The sequence below is a fragment of the Epinephelus lanceolatus genome, chromosome 17 (assembly GCF_041903045.1).
Source record: "Epinephelus lanceolatus isolate andai-2023 chromosome 17, ASM4190304v1, whole genome shotgun sequence".
In the NCBI taxonomy this organism is placed as follows: domain Eukaryota; kingdom Metazoa; phylum Chordata; class Actinopteri; order Perciformes; family Serranidae; genus Epinephelus; species Epinephelus lanceolatus.
Window position 1 is genome coordinate 21,030,333 of NC_135750.1, and position 17,277 is coordinate 21,047,609.

The 17,277-nt window shown below is 39.8% G+C and overlaps 1 protein-coding gene, 1 long non-coding RNA gene and 1 pseudogene across 7 annotated transcripts; 1 reads left to right on the top strand and 2 right to left on the bottom strand.

Annotated features, from left to right (window-relative positions):
- Positions 1 to 1,754: 1,754 nt before the first annotated feature.
- On the bottom strand, positions 1,755 to 10,958 carry LOC117248257 (peroxiredoxin-like 2A). Of its 5 annotated transcripts, none has more exons than XM_033613171.2 (7): positions 10,864 to 10,936; positions 7,518 to 7,772; positions 5,752 to 5,928; positions 4,859 to 4,950; positions 4,596 to 4,736; positions 2,702 to 2,866; positions 1,755 to 2,614 (listed from the first exon to the last, which is right to left on the bottom strand). In XM_033613171.2, exons 2-7 carry the CDS (start codon positions 7,717 to 7,719, stop codon positions 2,519 to 2,521), a joined length of 873 nt encoding a protein of 290 aa, XP_033469062.1. In that variant the 5' UTR covers positions 7,720 to 7,772; positions 10,864 to 10,936; the 3' UTR covers positions 1,755 to 2,518. The 5 variants fall into 5 exon arrangements, with proteins under 5 accessions (XP_033469062.1, XP_033469063.1, XP_033469065.1 ...); XM_033613172.2 differs by lacking the exon at positions 10,864 to 10,936 and adding an exon at positions 8,386 to 8,759; XM_033613174.1 differs by lacking the exon at positions 7,518 to 7,772 and having other exon boundaries at positions 10,864 to 10,958.
- LOC144458365 (uncharacterized) lies at positions 10,947 to 14,805 on the top strand. Its single transcript, XR_013487860.1, has 3 exons — positions 10,947 to 11,044; positions 13,515 to 13,666; positions 14,548 to 14,805. It is a non-coding gene; the product is annotated as an uncharacterized LOC144458365 (long non-coding RNA).
- On the bottom strand, positions 11,075 to 13,625 carry LOC117248258 (peroxiredoxin-like 2A; annotated as a pseudogene). The gene is made up of 5 exons (XR_013487859.1): positions 13,481 to 13,625; positions 12,225 to 12,316; positions 11,979 to 12,119; positions 11,716 to 11,880; positions 11,075 to 11,627 (listed from the first exon to the last, which is right to left on the bottom strand). The product of XR_013487859.1 is annotated as a peroxiredoxin-like 2A (transcript).
- Positions 14,806 to 17,277: the final 2,472 nt, after the last annotated feature.

The window sequence follows — 17,277 nt, forward strand, 5'->3', positions numbered from 1 at the left end:
TGAGTCAGTCGTTTGTCACATGGAATTAGACATCTCCTTTTTTTTTCTTGCATCATCTTACATTTTTGCTGCTGCTTTATAATTGTCCATGTTTCTGGATGGTTCTGGGAATTCATGGTTTCTGGTCTGTGGAATGATTTAACTGTTCCTGACAGCAGTATAGTTGCTTCGCCTAAACATGGGCAGCAACTCTACTCTGCATGGTATACAGCAGTGATCCACAGCAGGAACGAGACAGCACCTCACATTCCCACCAACACACCAGACTGTATTCCCCACAAAGCAGTCTGGAGTCTTCCAAATATTCTTTAAAGGTCTAGTGCGTAGGATTAACAGGCATCTAGCGGTGTGGTTTAAATCTAAAGTTTCTCACATGTGCAATACATGTACGAGATCTATGATGGCTGACACGAAAACGTGAATGGCCTCTGTAGAAGAGGACCAAGGAGGTTAAAAAGAGAAGTCATACCAATGCGGTACAACACACTTGCAGAGGTATCCACAGTCAGCCTTGGGTTGGAATAGTTTTGTACGAAAAATAAAGACATGGGTGAGAATTTCAACCCTGTAATTTGTTTAAAAAGTCTGTAATAAAGATCATAAACCAATGTTTTCTATATGCAAACATACCACTGAATATCATTAGCCATTTAAATGAGTGTACCTCAAAGTTCTGTCAAGCCGAGCACAGCTACTGAGCATCTGAGCCGTTACCGTCCCTTTATTTCTAGCGACGTCTGCTGTAACCCTCCAACATGGTGGCTCCAGTTACATCGCCCACGTGTCATACCCCATAGCTCCCATGGGGTTAAAGAGTGTGTCCCAGCCTTTAATGTATTGCCTTGAAGAGGATCCACTCGTGAATCTGCATTTCCTAGGATATCAAAGGCATGACCCAACCTACTTTACCTTCCTCTGTCTCTGAATGGCTTACCCTGACTTTTTACCCTAACCTCAACCAGTCTCACTCCTCTTGCCTCAACCTAACCAACGAAGGCAACGAGTACTTGTCAATCATACACAAGTAGGACAGGTCATGCCTTTGCTATACTGAGAAACTCAAATTCATAACCTGCTCCGTGTGTAGATATAAACAGCTCATTCAAGTTAATGAAAATATAACGATTCTTATTTTCAGGTGATTATACACTTAAAAAAAAACAGCTATGAATATCATAAACATTTCTGATGATAGATGCCCTTTAATTCCTACACACTGGACCTTTAAATATAATATCGTCATTCTGCTCTTGAGTAAAGGCCAGAGAATAAACTTTAACAAGTGAACACTGTTGTAGAGAGAAACAGTTCTGGTCTGATAAGACTTGTTTGGTTAACAACCAGGGAAATATGAGGCAATCTGATAAAACTAAGATTAAACTGAGAATGTCATCTGAACTGTTACATATGTTTTGGACACACACTGAAGATAAAATACTGCACAGGATTAGTGATTTAAATGTGATAACAGCTGATTTTTTTACCAACGTGTATGGACCCATCCTGAGCTTTCAACAGTGTTCAGTTTTCAGCTGTAGAACATGGATATATTCATCTTCTGGTTATGTGGTCTGCTTACTAGGCCAATCAGAATGGAGAATTTTCAGTGGTTTGTTTATGTGACAAAGTTGTGCAAGAAATAAAAAGACATCCGGGAGAGTTGGTAGAATCTATCCAAACCTATGTAACTGTAAAATGTCGTCCCAATACACAAATTAAATCTTTAAAAAATTAAACACACAGCACAGTGAACATATGGTGATAAGGTCTTCTTTATTTATTATTAATTTTATTTTCTCAAGCTATTATTCACATGTACAGGTACACACATTCCCTCATACACACACATGCTTCAGGCAGCACTAACACTCCTCAACATGGCGACAATGGCTGAGCCTGCATGTGTTTGCGCATCAAACCTGCTCGTCTCAATGTTGAGTATGGAGTCAAGTCGTCATTATCACACACACAGACTGCAGACACACGTTCGCCATGTCGGAGGCCCGTTCATGTGCCTGACCAGGAGAAGCAAACGAAGACAACACAGAGGAACGTTACTACAAATGTACCCCTAACAGACTGCTAATAGAATAATTAATCAAGTGTGTAATGCAGCCTTTAGATGGACGTATGTGTTTTTTTAAAAGGCAGATTTCAAATGTAAATTTAATGGCTGATGTACCTGATTGAAAATACTGCCTTGAGTCCCTTACTATCTGTTTTTAATACCCGTCTTAAAAAAAAATAGCTTCCAGGTGTCTGCAGAGGTAAAAAGGAATAATCAGTGTCAAATCCTGTAATAATATTGGCTCAGCTCCACTTTCACAACCCACTATAAATTAACGTGCAAAAGACAGAGGTATATTGTGATATTAATACACACAGACTTGGATGTCATTATAATATCAGTATTTCAATGATGGACTGACTCAAGTTAAAAATGCACATTCTTAGTTCTAGTTTTGATCTAATTACAGTGTACCTTTGTCTAATGCCATTTGTTAGGAATAAAAAACATTTATTTCGCTGGCACAATTTTCTTAACAGCCTCTAAAACATCTGCAATCTTCACTTTATTGCCAAACTCCTTCTCACGGTGTTCCAGGAGAATCCCCTGCAATCACAACACGCAGTTAAAATACAGTTTTATGAAGCTCTATTGAGCCAAGTGATCCTCACATGGTCCAGTTTGTTTGCTTACCTGATCTCCTGCTCCGATGACAAACACCCCTCCCAGGATGAAGCCCTCGCCGTTCATGTTGCCCTGATACCCAGACCTCCAGGCTCGGATAAAGTTCTGCCACACCCCGAGACGAAAGAACCCCAGACCCCCCATCTTCCTCTGCAGCGGGCCGTAGAAGTGTTTCTACAATCACACGGTTTAGTTTTAGTCAGCATGGTCATGAGAGATGAACTGTCCTCGTGCTTTATCATCTCACATTATGATTCTTTTAAGGTGCTCTATCACCTCATTTGTCATCTCTCAAGTTGTGCCCCCAGCAGATGAAACAGGAGGATCACTTATAATCTAGTTCTCAAGATATGTATCTCATTTTAATTGTGTATGTAAATTACTCATCCCATGTTACATTGAACTAATGAAGAAATTTTTTTTTCTTGCATGGCTCTCCAGTAAACAAAGAATCCAGAAACTGAGAAAATTTCTTGATGAATTAGAGTAACAACGCTCCATGTTCACCAACAGCAAAACTGTTTCAAATCATCTGTTTACAAACTCTCACACACTCATGCAGTATAATCCAAGTCTTGTTTTTCCAGTTTTATGCTTATTACTTGCCAAACACATGCATCTTTGCTAAAACCTCACTTTTTAGACACTTCTGCACAAACAGCCCAGGCACAGAACTTGATGAAGCCATGGGCGAAACACGTTGTTTGTAACATTTCAAATGAAGACTAAATTAAAAGAAGAAGCAATTCAGCCCTCTTCTGTGCAGTGTATCTGCTTATCTACCATCAATCTGAGGTTTCCTGCCATCACCTGCCCCAAGTTATGAGGACTGACAGCGCTGTGCACAGGGCATGTGGTTTTGAATGAGCGCAGACACACTGTTCGTCTGTACAAGAGACTTTTTAAGCAGAAGTGTTTTACATAGTAAGGTTTTAGTGAAGTGATTATAAGTGGATAAATATGACTTGGATATGCTGCACAAGTTATGTGAGAGTTTGTAAACAGACTCTTTCAAATAGTTTTGCTGTTGTTAAACTCGGCCTCCATTCACTCTAATTCATCTAGTTCCTCAAGAAAGTTCACCTTTTTTGGATTCTTTGTTCACTTTCGAGGCATTTCCTCCACAAATTCAACATAACACGGGGCAGGTGTCTGATATACAAATAATCATGTGGAGGGTGAAGCATTTAACCTATTGGGGGCGGCAGTAGCTCAGTCCATGGGGACTTAGCTTGGGAAACAAGGGTCACCAGCTCAAGTGCTTATACGGACCCAATATGGAGCATGGACTGGTAGCTGGAGAGATGCCAATTCACCCCCTTGGCACTGCCGAGGTGCCCTTGAGCAAGCCACCAAATCCCCCAACTGCTCGGGGGCACCTGTCCAAGGCAGCCCTCTCACTCTGACATCCCTCCATTTAATGCATGTAAAGGTCCTGTTTGTGCATGTGTATTTTGGGCCTGTGTGTATATGACAACAGAGTAAAAAAAAAACAACAGAATTTCCACTCAGGGATTAATTAAGTGTGTCTCTTATTCCCCATTCAAGGATCATTAAAAATGTATGAGGGTTGCTTAGTTAACCAAGACTCCAGTGGCCATATTCATTCCAATAATGGACCACACAGATCCAAACCACAACTGGTAACCTCACAAAAGATGAAACACTTCAATAAACAGAAATTAAATAGTGACAATTTTGATAATGATTTAATAGTTTAACAGCCCGAGCTGAGCCTAAGCTAATGTGAATAATTCCAGTTTCATTTATAGAACACTAAGAAAAATGTAGAGAAACAGGTTGGGGCAGGTTGTCATTATCAGAGTGTGCTGCTGGGGGACGTTTTAATTTTGTAATGTAGTTAGTGACTGTGGAAGATCTGTTGTTGTTGACCACTGCTAACCTGTTCATCTACATAGATGTCCCCAGCGAAATGCGGTCTGAAGTCCTGGATCTCTGTGCCGACGTTCTCCTTCACCACGGCGACCAGAGGGACCCCGAGCTCTTCAAGCTGGGGCTTCAGAGAGGACAGCTCAGAGGCCTCCTACAGAGAGACAGAGAAAGTATACTATTAGGGGACATATTACTCATGTACACTGTATACACTTAAACTCTGAGTTTTATGTAACATCTTGTACTCTGTCACTCAGAAACTTTTTGCATCACCTCTCTGCACAAAAATCATCCAGGTCGCCGCACGGCCATGATCACAGCCCCGTTCGTTTCCCATAGGCTCTTTGCTTTAATGACGTTGTCATCTGCAGACAAAACAAGAAGACACTGTGTCAAAAGGCTCCAATCTGACATGTCTCTGATAAAGAAAACACAAGCATGGCGTAGGTTTTACTACTGCAATCATTCAGTAAAGCTGTAGAGTGCTGCAGGAGTCCTAACACCTGGAATTGAGTTAGGATTTTTGCACTTTGGTTCCCTCGTCTTGAAGTCAATGTTTATTTTTGACTGAATTTTGATTAGATGCCTAGAATAAGGTCTGTGGTTAACACAAGATTAAGAGATTTCCAGGTTTTGTCTATGACATAAAATGTGCCAGTAAATACCCCATGTACCCACATTATGAAGCTTCTACAGTATGTGTCTTAAAAATGCTGTTGCTAACAAGTGGCTAAATAAGACTACAGAGGCTGCTGATGGGAAAATCCCAGTGGGCAATAGTAACTTCCTTGTTGATCTACAAATAAACGCCATCCCTCCAGCGTGGAAGATAAAATATGCAGCCTTCAAATGGAGAAAAGGCTAAATGTTCATGATCAAATGGAACATCTATATGTATTAAAAATAGCACAGTAACTGAACCTTAAGCTTACGACAAAGACCCTTACAGTGATCTAATCAGTAATACCAGCAGATTTGAGAAAGCAGCTTTGCCTTAAATGCCACACAAAACCTCATTCAGTGCATGTACAATACATACAAACATTCAACAGTAAAGAAAACTGCAAACAGCTGATTGTGCTGATGTTATGTTAAGTCTCCTCCTAATGGGTTTAACGACAGCCGGTGTTGAGATTATAAAACAGCCAATCAGAAAACCTACCTACCCTCTATTGTGGAGTGCAGGTCGGCCTCTTCAAGGTGCTGCATTGATGCCTGGTCAACTTTAGGCAGACACAGATCAGTGTTGGCAAGGAAGATCCCAGCGAGTGCAGCTCCTACAGCACCCAGACCCAACGACCACATCCCCATCCCCAACAGCTCCCCATCCAGCGTGGACAATACTACAGCACGACATGCAGCAACATGAGGAGAGAAATGTGTCACAAGTTTGACATGAACATAACGACAAACAAACATTCTTTGCTTTGACAGTAAAGTTTTTAAAGGTTTCTTTCACACTGCCGCTTTTAGCTGGGCCATGAGATGTGCAGTATTTGCACTTTTCTAATTGTTTTATCTCTTACACAAGAAAACCTCAGACCTTCCTGAGGCTGAGACACCAACAAGACCCAGCTTGTAGGTTCTGTCTTGCTTGAGCCTAGAGTTAATATCAGTCTGTGTGTGGTGCATTTTACCAGCACAGACTCTTCTCAGTTTACTCTCATCTACAGCTCATCCATGAGATTAAATAGCTCACATACTTACTACAGAGACAGGAGGCTGCTCAGCATGATGAGATAACCAGTTTGTAGATGCTATTTCTGACTGCAGCTGGTGTTTTTTTTTTTTTTTTTGATGAGTCATCAGGAAAGCTAACTTTTGTTTGTAGGGGTGTAACGGGACACAAAATTTACAGTTTGGTGCAGTATGTAGCTTTGGTTTGAATGCAGAAACATTTTTTTTCTTTGATTTGAAAAAATGTAAACATTTACAGAGACCTCAACACAAGCAGCTGCCGTTTCGGCCATTTCAGAACCATTACACCTCTATTAGTTTGAATAGTTCGTTGTACTTTCACTTGTACTTTATTTTTTTTTTCTTTTAAGATTTTTTTGTCTTCTGCCTTTACTTGATAGGAGTGTTTAAGCCTGAAAGGGGGAGGGAGAGAGAGAGAGAGGCATGCAACATGCAGCACAGGGCCACACGTTGGAATTGAACCTGCAGCCGCTGTGGCAAGGACGCTGCCTTTATACATGGGTCGCCCACTCTACCCACCGAGCTAGTGGGCGCTCCATATTTTTTCCATTTATGAATTTACTTTTCATTATTTTTTTCTTTAGGAGTTTCTTTTTGAAGTGTAATGAAGGGCTGCAACTAACAGTTCATTTTATTATCAGTTAATCTGCCATTTGTTTTTTGGATTGATTGTTCTTTCTAAAAAAAATTCCAAAGACCAAATGTCTTTTTTAATTTAACAGTTACTCTAAAGCCTGTACATCAAAAGTACATCAAGTTAGAAGTGAGAGGCAGAAGCTGTGGATTTTTGGAATTCTTGCTTAAAAATAGGGTGAAATATTAATCAATTTTCTGTCAATCAATATGTCAATTAATTGTTAAAAATAAATTAATCATTTCAGCTCTAGTGAAATGCACATTTTTTTCTCAGTTAGTGAAATTATACATTTAGCAACAGTGATTGAAACTCCAGTCCTGAGATAATTTTAAAAGCACAAACTTTAGAATTCTAACTCTTATCAAAACATTTTACAGTGCGTGAAAAGATAAAATCATTATATCAAACAATTATTATTTTATTTTGTCTACTTTCATGATACTCCTCAGTGTCATGAAAGTCAAGAGTCACTTCAGCACACGTTAGAAAGCAGGGAAACACTGCACACAGGTCACGGCTGTAAAGCTGTTTCTACAACACGCTTGAAGTTTGGGTTATAGTAGGGAACAGCTATGTAGGCAGTCAATGTGTTCTTGCCTGAGGAGGGCTTGTTTGGGTCAGGGACAGGACTGGCTTTGGCTTTACTTTGGTGAAACTGAGCAGTCTGGGTTCTTAGAAACTGGGGCCTGGCTGCGGTGGAGGGCTGGCTGCTCATGGTAGCGCTCCCCAGAGGGAGGGCAGAGCAGCGCAGTGATAGTTTCCAGCTCAAAGCTGTCGGACACCTGCACAGAGCCAGCATCGGGATCGTGGAAAAAGTCTGACCTTCTGACTACAAACACCCTCAAGATCTCACTGAAAGAAAGAAACACAAGTCTTTTCTAAGAAAGTTAAACAACTTGTGCCATATCACAGTCCGTTTCAAAGACAGTACAATCCACCTCCACTGCAAACACTGCTTTCAAGGAGGCTGCATTTGATTCACAGATTAAGAGAGAGAAAAACATGGCATCTCTTTTCATAATCAGACTAGCCAGATAAAACTTTATACTTACCATTAAACCAGTTAGCCAAGTTTTATCTCTGCCTTAAATATGAATTTACAACCCACCCTGCAGAATGGGCAATGTCGAAATGAAAACACAATAAAACCATGAAGTTGAAAATATGTGACTCGTCTTGATAATCTTGCTGGGGTATTTCAGTTCTGCATTTGCAAACAAACTTCCTATCCATGTACTGAAAGTTGATGTGTAAACATGTGTGGTTAAACATCAACACATAGATTACAGTTGAAACACAATAACAGGAGTTATTTCACAATATGCTTCACAGAGAAATTCACGCACCGAGAATTAAAAATGCTCCTTCTTGCAGCTATTACACAAGAAATTAATTCAAGTTTAAGAAGGCACTTATCTATCTTTTGTCTATAATCAGCTGAAAAGTAATAATGTCATATACTAACTTGTCTCCATTTCCGAAATGTGAAGAAATTCTTATTCTCCCGAGATTGAACTCATCCACTTTCAAACCCTAAATCACCCGTGTGGACTTGTGTTCAGACACATTATGACAAGGAGGAAGAAAGGCTGAGAAATGTGATAGCAGCAGCAGCCAATAGAGACAGACGTCCACGCCTGCAACACAAGGAAGAGTCTAGATTCTTTGAATGCATCTGCAGACCGAGCAGTGAAAGGAGCCGTCAACACTGGTGGCACTGCCAAACGTGATGTAATGAGTTGTAGTATATTAATGAAATACCTAGATGATTCAAGGACGAATGCTCACACAGTGGCTTGGCTAGCTGTGGAAAATCCTTTAACATAATTCGGTACTCAAGTACTATTTCTCCATTAATATTAAATAAAATATTATAATCATTACACTTCTTTAACAGCTATAGTTAGTAGTTACCTTGAGGATTCAGATTTTTCATACATGATCAACTATAACATGATGATTTGTCACAGATTTAGCTGCCCAGCAGGGCAAAACATTGATATTTTATCTGTATGGTTATATAAAACCAGATATTGTCTTAGATTTCGGATATGGTAATATTGTAAGGGTATTCTTCTCCTGGTTTTAATGGTGCATTACGTTGAAGTGATTTAGTTTTCTGGTCAGACTGTTCTGTTCTAGTATTGGCCTTTACCCACTTATTCATTATTTATGCATTTTTATTCACTGCTCATTATCCACTTCTCATTATCATTATTATTATTATTGTTATTTAGCGCCGTTTCTTGTAATTTTTTGTACTTTATTTTGCATGCCTAGTTTTTAAGTTTTACATTTTTAAGTTTAAATTTTGAAATCTTTAATCTGACTCTTTCCCCTTGACTGCTGTAACACTGGAATTTCTCAATTGTGGGATCAATAAAGGTGTATCTTATCTCATCTTATTACTGACAATTATTTCACTTGTAAATATTTTGTGAAAGCACTAGTATTCAGCCCTACAATAACATTGCAATATCAATATCAAGGTATTCTCTAAATAATATTGTGATATTTGATTTTCTCCCTGCCCAACAGTTTTAAGAAATGGTTAAAACAATATCAAATATGGTCATGCAGCTATTACAATAATTCAGTAATATAGTATCTGCATAATTAACTTTACTTTCACTGTAGATAATTCTTTATTTACTTGTGGAAACTTTTTTTTTTTTTTTTACTAGAAATTATAAACCAAATTGCCAATATTCATTTTTCCTGAAGGAATATGGAATTTAGGGACTGTTCATTATTTATGAGATGGGAGGAAGTGGTGCAAAGCAGGGGGAGGCACTTAAAATAATTTTTTTAAGCACTGGGGAGGGAGTTACGTTTTTTGATTTGCCTTAGGGGAGGGAAATTCAACCTTAAATGGTCACATTTGTATTTATTTTCAATACCTGCAGAAACCCAAAAAGTGCAAGTGGGTTTGAAAGGATTTTTTTCTGTATCACACCATTTATCATAACCAGAAACTGTAAATATGTTATTTATGGTGGAGCGAGGGTCATGCATTTTCCCCCAGTCACTCAGGGAGGCTCAAGGAAAAATATTTGTACCTCCGGGGAGAGTTAAGATATTAAAAAATTAAAGTGTTACACCTCAGCCACGCCTCTGCTATGATAAGTGAAGTACAGTCCCTTAAAATAATTCAACATCAGTCCTATCTAGTTCTTGCTTTACTTTATGTTCATCAAAAGCTGAACAAAGCTGCCTTTTTTTAAACAAGCTTAATAAATACTGAAAGTTACAAATAGAGATACATACATATCTCTATTTGTAACTTTAATTAAGTAATGGACTGTTATTTTCATTATCAGTCCAGCAGCTGTATGTAGCAGTCTGATATCCTACTCCCTCTCTGTTCTGGCTTAATATTATTTATCATAGCCTACATAAAAAAATAACACAGTTACTAAAAACAGGATTTTTACTTGATTCTTGACATTTTTATTTACTTTGCTACTTTTAATTTAAGTAAAGGATCTGAACACTTCTTTCAGTACTGACACAAGCCTGCATGTAAAGATGAGGTCAAACCTCTGACCGCTTCTAGTACGCAGGAAGACGGCAAATAACACAGATAATGACCTTCATACTACAATGTGTGCCCAGAGACATTGCCTGGTGGCTCTATAGTCTACATTAAAACTGCAAGCGAAAATGACTATTTTACTATGTTATTTCAGCATTTTAAGACGTTACGGTGATGACGGTTACATAATGCTTACATACTTTCAGTGCCCTACAAAGTTGCTGTTGCATGGAGACAGTGACGACTGCGTCGTGGCAAACGGTCGATACATTAGCAGGCAGCGAAGCTAACGGTTAAGTCTTTGGTTCATTGAGTCTGAGCCTGGAGCTAATTCATGAAGCACCTGTTCAGAAGCTGACACTGTGATAATAAATTCACGGCGCAGTTTAGTGAAATAGAAACACTCACCTCTTTCAATGAAGCGACAGGCAGCTGTAATCGAGCGTTTTGTAAACAAAATTCTAGCGCAGGCGCACTAAACGATCCAGAGAACAGGAAAACTAATCGAAGATGGCTGCCTGATAAGATGTGAACTTTGACATAAAGGTTTCTGAGGAGCGAAACACGGCAAAACAAGATACACGGACAGGTAAATATGTAGATAACCTTTCTGTGAGCATGACTTGTTAAGTAGTTTATTACATGACAAACATAAAATGTGTTAAATCACTCCAACAGTTCAGTCTCCCCTCTGTCAGGCCAAAACAGTCATTTTTAAAGTGCTGGATTTGTGTGTTAGCATCAGAGCTGTTCCCTTAGATTAAGTTTAGAAACAAATCTTCATTAAAACACACAAAACACCATCACACAGCCAAGACCAGAACTGACAGTGGGTTAGTGAACAGTTAAAGTGGCACATTTTAACCAGAGTTGTGACACTGCACATCAGCCAAAGGTGAATGCATCCAGACAGGCATTACATTAAGAAATGCAGTAGGAGTAGAGCACAACATGTTGTGATGTAGAGAAAACTGGATTATAGAATACAGACATGCACATGGAAACATGCTGCAACCATTATTATGTAACTCCTCTCCAATAAACAGTCCATTCATTCACATGTGTGAGGTCTATCTTGACATGTTGTCTTGCATTATCCGAGCTGTTCTGAGTACTGCCAGCATGTTCACTTTATCCCCAAACTCCTTCTCTCGGTGCTCCAGTAGTATACCCTGGGGGCAAAGAAAAACACAACCATAATCCATTAAAACATCCAGTTACACTTGTCAGAAAATATTTGTTATGTAATTTACTGCCTACCTGATCTCCAGGCCCGATGACGAAGACTCCACCCAGGACAAGTCCTTCACCTTTGAGGTTTCCCCTGAAGCCCCGCCTGTAGGCCCGCCAAAGGCTCCTCCACACGCCAATACGCAGAAACATGGAGAGAAACATCCACCTCTGCTGAGGGCCGTAGAAGTTTCTCTGAGAAAAATGCAAAAGCAGCTTAGTGTCTTAACTTATGCAACCCTTAATGTGTTGCGTAATATCTCAAAGCCATGTATAAAATGTAAAGTGCGCACCTTTTGATCCACGTAGACCTTCCCAGTGAAGTACTTCTTGAAGCAGTCCAGCTCCTTGCCAAGGTTTTCTTTGACCACGGCAAACAGAGGGACTTCAAGGTCCTGCAGCTGGGACTTCAGAGAGGACAGCTCAGCAGCCTCCTTGAGAAGGAAGGACAAAGACAAATAGCATGGATGAAAGTTAACCTGTTAGGTGACTAAGGAGTTCTTGTCACTGATTACACATACAGCTCTGTGATTTCATACCTCTCTGCACAATAATCATCCAGGTCGCCGTACGACCATGACCACAGCTCCAGTCTTCTCCCACAGAGTTTTGGCCCTGTGTCGCTCATGGACTGAAAGAGACAATATGTGAAAACAAATTGAAGAACTCCATTGATTGTCTTGACCCTCATGAGCGATACAGCCACTGTTTTGGCCAGCTAAGAGTTTGTGGATGTGAGTTGTGTCCTGCTGTCATACTGTGTCAGACACAGAAAGATGTATTCTGACTAGTGTTGCGTTAGCCCTCCTGTAAAATGTTCATTAGTTTTATTTGTAAAGACAACTGGGGTTGTGTCAGTCTAACCTAATTAGAGGTCAGGGGATTAAAGTGGAGGCAGACAGTGTTTCCAAGTAGTCACAAGTGCTATATCGTGGGTAACTGGGCTTGCTTGCGTTTCTTGAAGACGTTACACCTCTCATCCAAGAAGCTTCTTCAATTCTAAATGACTGTTTCGGAGTTGCAGGCTTTAAACCCTGTGTGGGTGTGAACTCTTGCAGTGTTGTAGAAGTCACATGTGAGTTGTTGACCCTCCTAGCCACCATGTGAGTCGTTAGGGTCAGGTGGGACCAGGGGTGAATGAGTGTGAAGTCGTCTGGGAAGGGATCCCAAGACTGCATTGTAGATGGGTGATAAGTGGTGTAGGAGGCCACCGCCTCTGTTTAACAATGATTGTTCCAGCTTGACATAGATGGCTTCTTTTCCTCCTCTTTCAAACCATCTTTCTTCCCTGGCCTAGATGTGCACATTGCTGTCCTCAGGTCAAGATTCAGCTGTCCACTTACATCTAAAGGAAAGGAGCACTCCTTTGAGGACAGCAACGTGCACGTCTTGGCCAGGGAAAACAGATGGTTTGAGAGAGGAGTAAAAGAAGCCATCTACGTCAAGCTGGAACGACCATCGTTTAACAGAGGGGGTGGCCTACGACACCAGTCTAAATGCCGATGGTGTAATTATTCCATAGTTTTTACATTCTGCAATCAACATTTACCTCATGATAATAAGTTAAAGCAAAACTCTTGTCTATTTCCACTTTAAAACAAGTTCGTCCAATCAAGTTGTCACAGTCATTCTAGTACAAAATTTCCTCCTTTTTGGTTTCCCCGGTTAGTTCTTCCTTGTTGAGCTGCGATGGAGGAATTGTAACACAATGAGGGAATTTCAGGCTAAAAATCTACTACAAGTGCAGCATGTATGCAAGTTTGTAGATTCTGCTTGTGTATGTTTTTGGACTCACCGCCTCCAGTGGTCTTCAATTCTGTTTCCTCCAGCACTTCGAGGTTGGCCCATGCTGGTTTGGTCTGGAACCAGTCTGTGACAGAGCTGATGAGTTCTGCAACAAACAGGCTCAACGCCTTCAGGACCGTGGTCACGCTCACCATGACCCCAAACACACTCCGCTGGACACCTACAGAGAACACATGTAAAGATAAAATTTTAAATATGCTGCTGATTCAGGAACTTTTAACAAGATTAAAATGTTTTTTACCTTATCAGTCAGATCACTTTAGCATGGTTATCTGTATCCTTATACAGCTAAACAGGTGCACTAATGCATGATTTGTTAATTTCTTTATCTAATTATTTGTATTAGGTGTCTCAATAACCCCAAATATTAGAAACATATAAGAAACTTGTAGAAATGTGATGTTATTGTTCAGAAAGCAGGAATGCACTGTTCCATGCGATCGCTTGACACTCGGTCAGCATTTGATTGGATTAACAACATGCATGAATTCCACATATTATTCAAAGTAAAACCAATATGATGAAACACCATATCTTTAATGGCTTAAATTTTATCTTAACATTTGTCAATATATCAACCAAAAATGTAAACAAGTGATACTCACCAGACTGTGCCTCTCTGCTAGTGTGGAGGAATCTGATGTTTGCAACCAGTCCCTTAAGCCGTTTAAACTCAGTCCAATCACAGTAAAAGCTTTGCCTTTGTGAACGTAACATGATAGGAATTCCTCTGTGCAACAAGGCTCACCTTAAGCTGAATCCTCAGTACCAGATCGAGCGTGGTGCAGAGTGGAGCTCATATCAAAGAGCAGTGTAACAGCATGTTTGAATATTTATTTCCTCAGTCATGTCGCCTTTATTATGTTCAAGTGTTTATCGTCCATAAATACAATAAATAGCCTCTGTGATTCAGTATTTGAGAATGATACTAATATATTCAACCTCAAAGTCTCCAGATCTTTTTAGTTAAATTAATAAACAGCTGATCTATATACGTGTCAGTGGAGAACATAAAGATGTCTTTGTAAAATTTGATTTTATTTATTATCTCTTCAGGTCAGGCCCGGTCAGTCCCAAAGTAGCTGCAGAGGTCCTGAGGTTACACAGCAGCTGTCATGGCTCAGAGCAAGACCGACCCCTGCTGGAGGTTAGTGGCATTACAGAGCTGCACAAGTGGCTCAGTGCAGGCAGGTATTTTAATAACCGATCACTTTGAGAATTATTTTCTCAGTCAGTTAATAATTTTTGTCTATAAATTGTTAAAGAAGAGAAAAAAAATGCCCATTTGACATTTCAGGGCCCAAGATTCTGATGTCTTCTAATTGCTTGTTTTATCCAGTCATCAAACCCAAAGATGTTCAATTTACTATCATGCATGATGAAGTTCAACATTAAATCACCACCAAGGCTGTATTTATTTTTATTTCTATTTATTATTATTATTACTTAATCTTATTTATTTATTTTTTTGTCCTTGATTTTTATTATCACTATAAATATTTTTTCTGTCTCTCCTTGTATAGAGGTATTTACCTGTGTTTGTTTACAGGTTCGAATTAGGGTTGCAAGGGTAGAGACTTTCAGTAGTGAGATAACTGTCTCAGAAAATATCGCGGTGTCACAGTATCACAGCATTACAGTAGTATTATTATTATCAGTTACATTGACCCTCAAAGGAGTGAAGATTACCATAATTAAAACTTGAAACCATTTTTAAAAAATAAATAAATAAGAGTATGTGTAAAAAGTTTCCCTTTTGAAAATAACTAACATAAAGGAAAGATTCTCTGTCCAGTTGTATTTTTTACAATACCATAGATAAGAAATCTTACACACTATGATAACCATCAATTTTCATACTGCGGTATACCTTGAAAACAGCATGTTCCTGCAACCTTAGTCCGTAAATGGTCATTGACACTGAAAGGTCCTGACAGAGGCTGGGACCTGATTTTTATTTTTATTTTTTTCATTTTTGGTTGAATAATGACTAAAGTGGTTAATTAATTATCAAAACTGTTTCTGATTTAACTATATCTAATGTAAAATGGATCCATGATTAGGTAGGACACCATCTGACTCATACCAAATTACAGAATAAGAGATCATCTTCTTTGCATATATAGTATAGATCGTGTCAAGCTTCGAAAACATCTTGTCTCTATTGTGTGACCCTCTTTACAATCACCGCCAGCAGAGATAGCAGCTTAATAAGAGGAGCCATTGATAGAAAAACAGAGTCCACCGAAGTGCGGTGTAGTAAAAGGGGTTGAAGGTGAGAGGAGTGTGTGTGAAGGAGGGGAACGAACATCACCTCTCTGACCCCGTGTCACAGTTGTATTGCTTTTTAGTTACACTTTTCTATGATCAAGTGAAGTGAGCACATTGTCTCACTCCTGTATAATGTGTGTGTGATAAAAGTGCATTTCCAGAATGGCATTGTGGTAATATTTCAGTCATTGGTGGCAGCTTCACAGAGGAATGTGCTGAGGGTCCAAAATGAGCTGGAGTAGAGACGAGATAGGATGACACTCCACGAGCCCAGCTGCTGCACTCCCTCTGGCTGCTCTGCTCCGCCGTATGCTCCGCTGTGTGTATGGTAGAGTCTGCCTGGATGCTTGTTATTGTTGTTACATTACATGTCATCTACTATAAAACATAACTGATAGCTACTAGTCTTCTTTCCTCAAATTAAATGACAAAGCGATGCTCGTAATTCATCAGATTATGAAACATTTTGTGATAGACACTAGTCAGTCTGAACATTTGGCACATCATGACACACAAAACCCTCATCCGCAGGGTTCAAGTGAGGTCTCGGGGTGGTCAGGCTGTTTGGCCGTTGGTATACTCATCACACACACACACACACACACACACACACACACACACACAGGCACATGCAGGCATACACAAATACAGAACAGTCTCTCCTTGGACCTATGCTGCTCTAGTGGGGAGTGTGCAGCACCAACAGCCAATCACAGGTGGAGATTTGCACCCCACCTTCTGTGTGGTGTCCACGCTCACAGGCATTGGTTGACATGTCAAATTCTTATTGTGCAAGTGAAGCCAATCAGAGAGCAAAGTGGGCAATAGTAAGGGACAGATGGGGAGTGTGATAGTAATTACTGTCTAAGTGCGTTTGAGAAGAGAGATCTGCTTTTGGATGGCAGAAACAAACTACCATCATTTTGTTTTGAGTTAACTTTGAAGAAAAATGGTAATATTGATATTCCTATAAGGCTGAAAATCCACCTGATAATTCTTTAAAAAGTTTTCAAACAACACATATAGATTTATACAAATAAGAGGGCACAAAATGAACACAGAGAGGCAGCTAAGCTGTCTGTAAAAACACAGAACAAAATCAGTGATAAAATAAATCTCCATAAACACACAATAAATGACCTCTGGTGACAGACATTGTAGATTATCTGCTGTTTATTGATATGTTATTCCTTATGTAACAAGTTATACACACTCCACAATCTCTTCCACAAGTTCATGACTGGCAGGATCCGACTTCCTGCCGTCCAGATGAAACTGGTTGGTGACCAGACGTGCTCAAATCGCCGAGCTGCAGAGGCAAACTGCGTGTCCTTGAACCTGGGAAAGAAAAACAGGTGTTAACAGCCCCCGAGGCAGACAGGGTTCAGTTATCTCATCCTGTTCTGGCAAGTTTGAGACAGACTGACTCTGAAACCCTAAAACCCTGACCCCTACTTTTAAAGTGAAAACACAAAGGAGGTCACACATGGCTCATGTAGCCAGTCAGACAGCAGG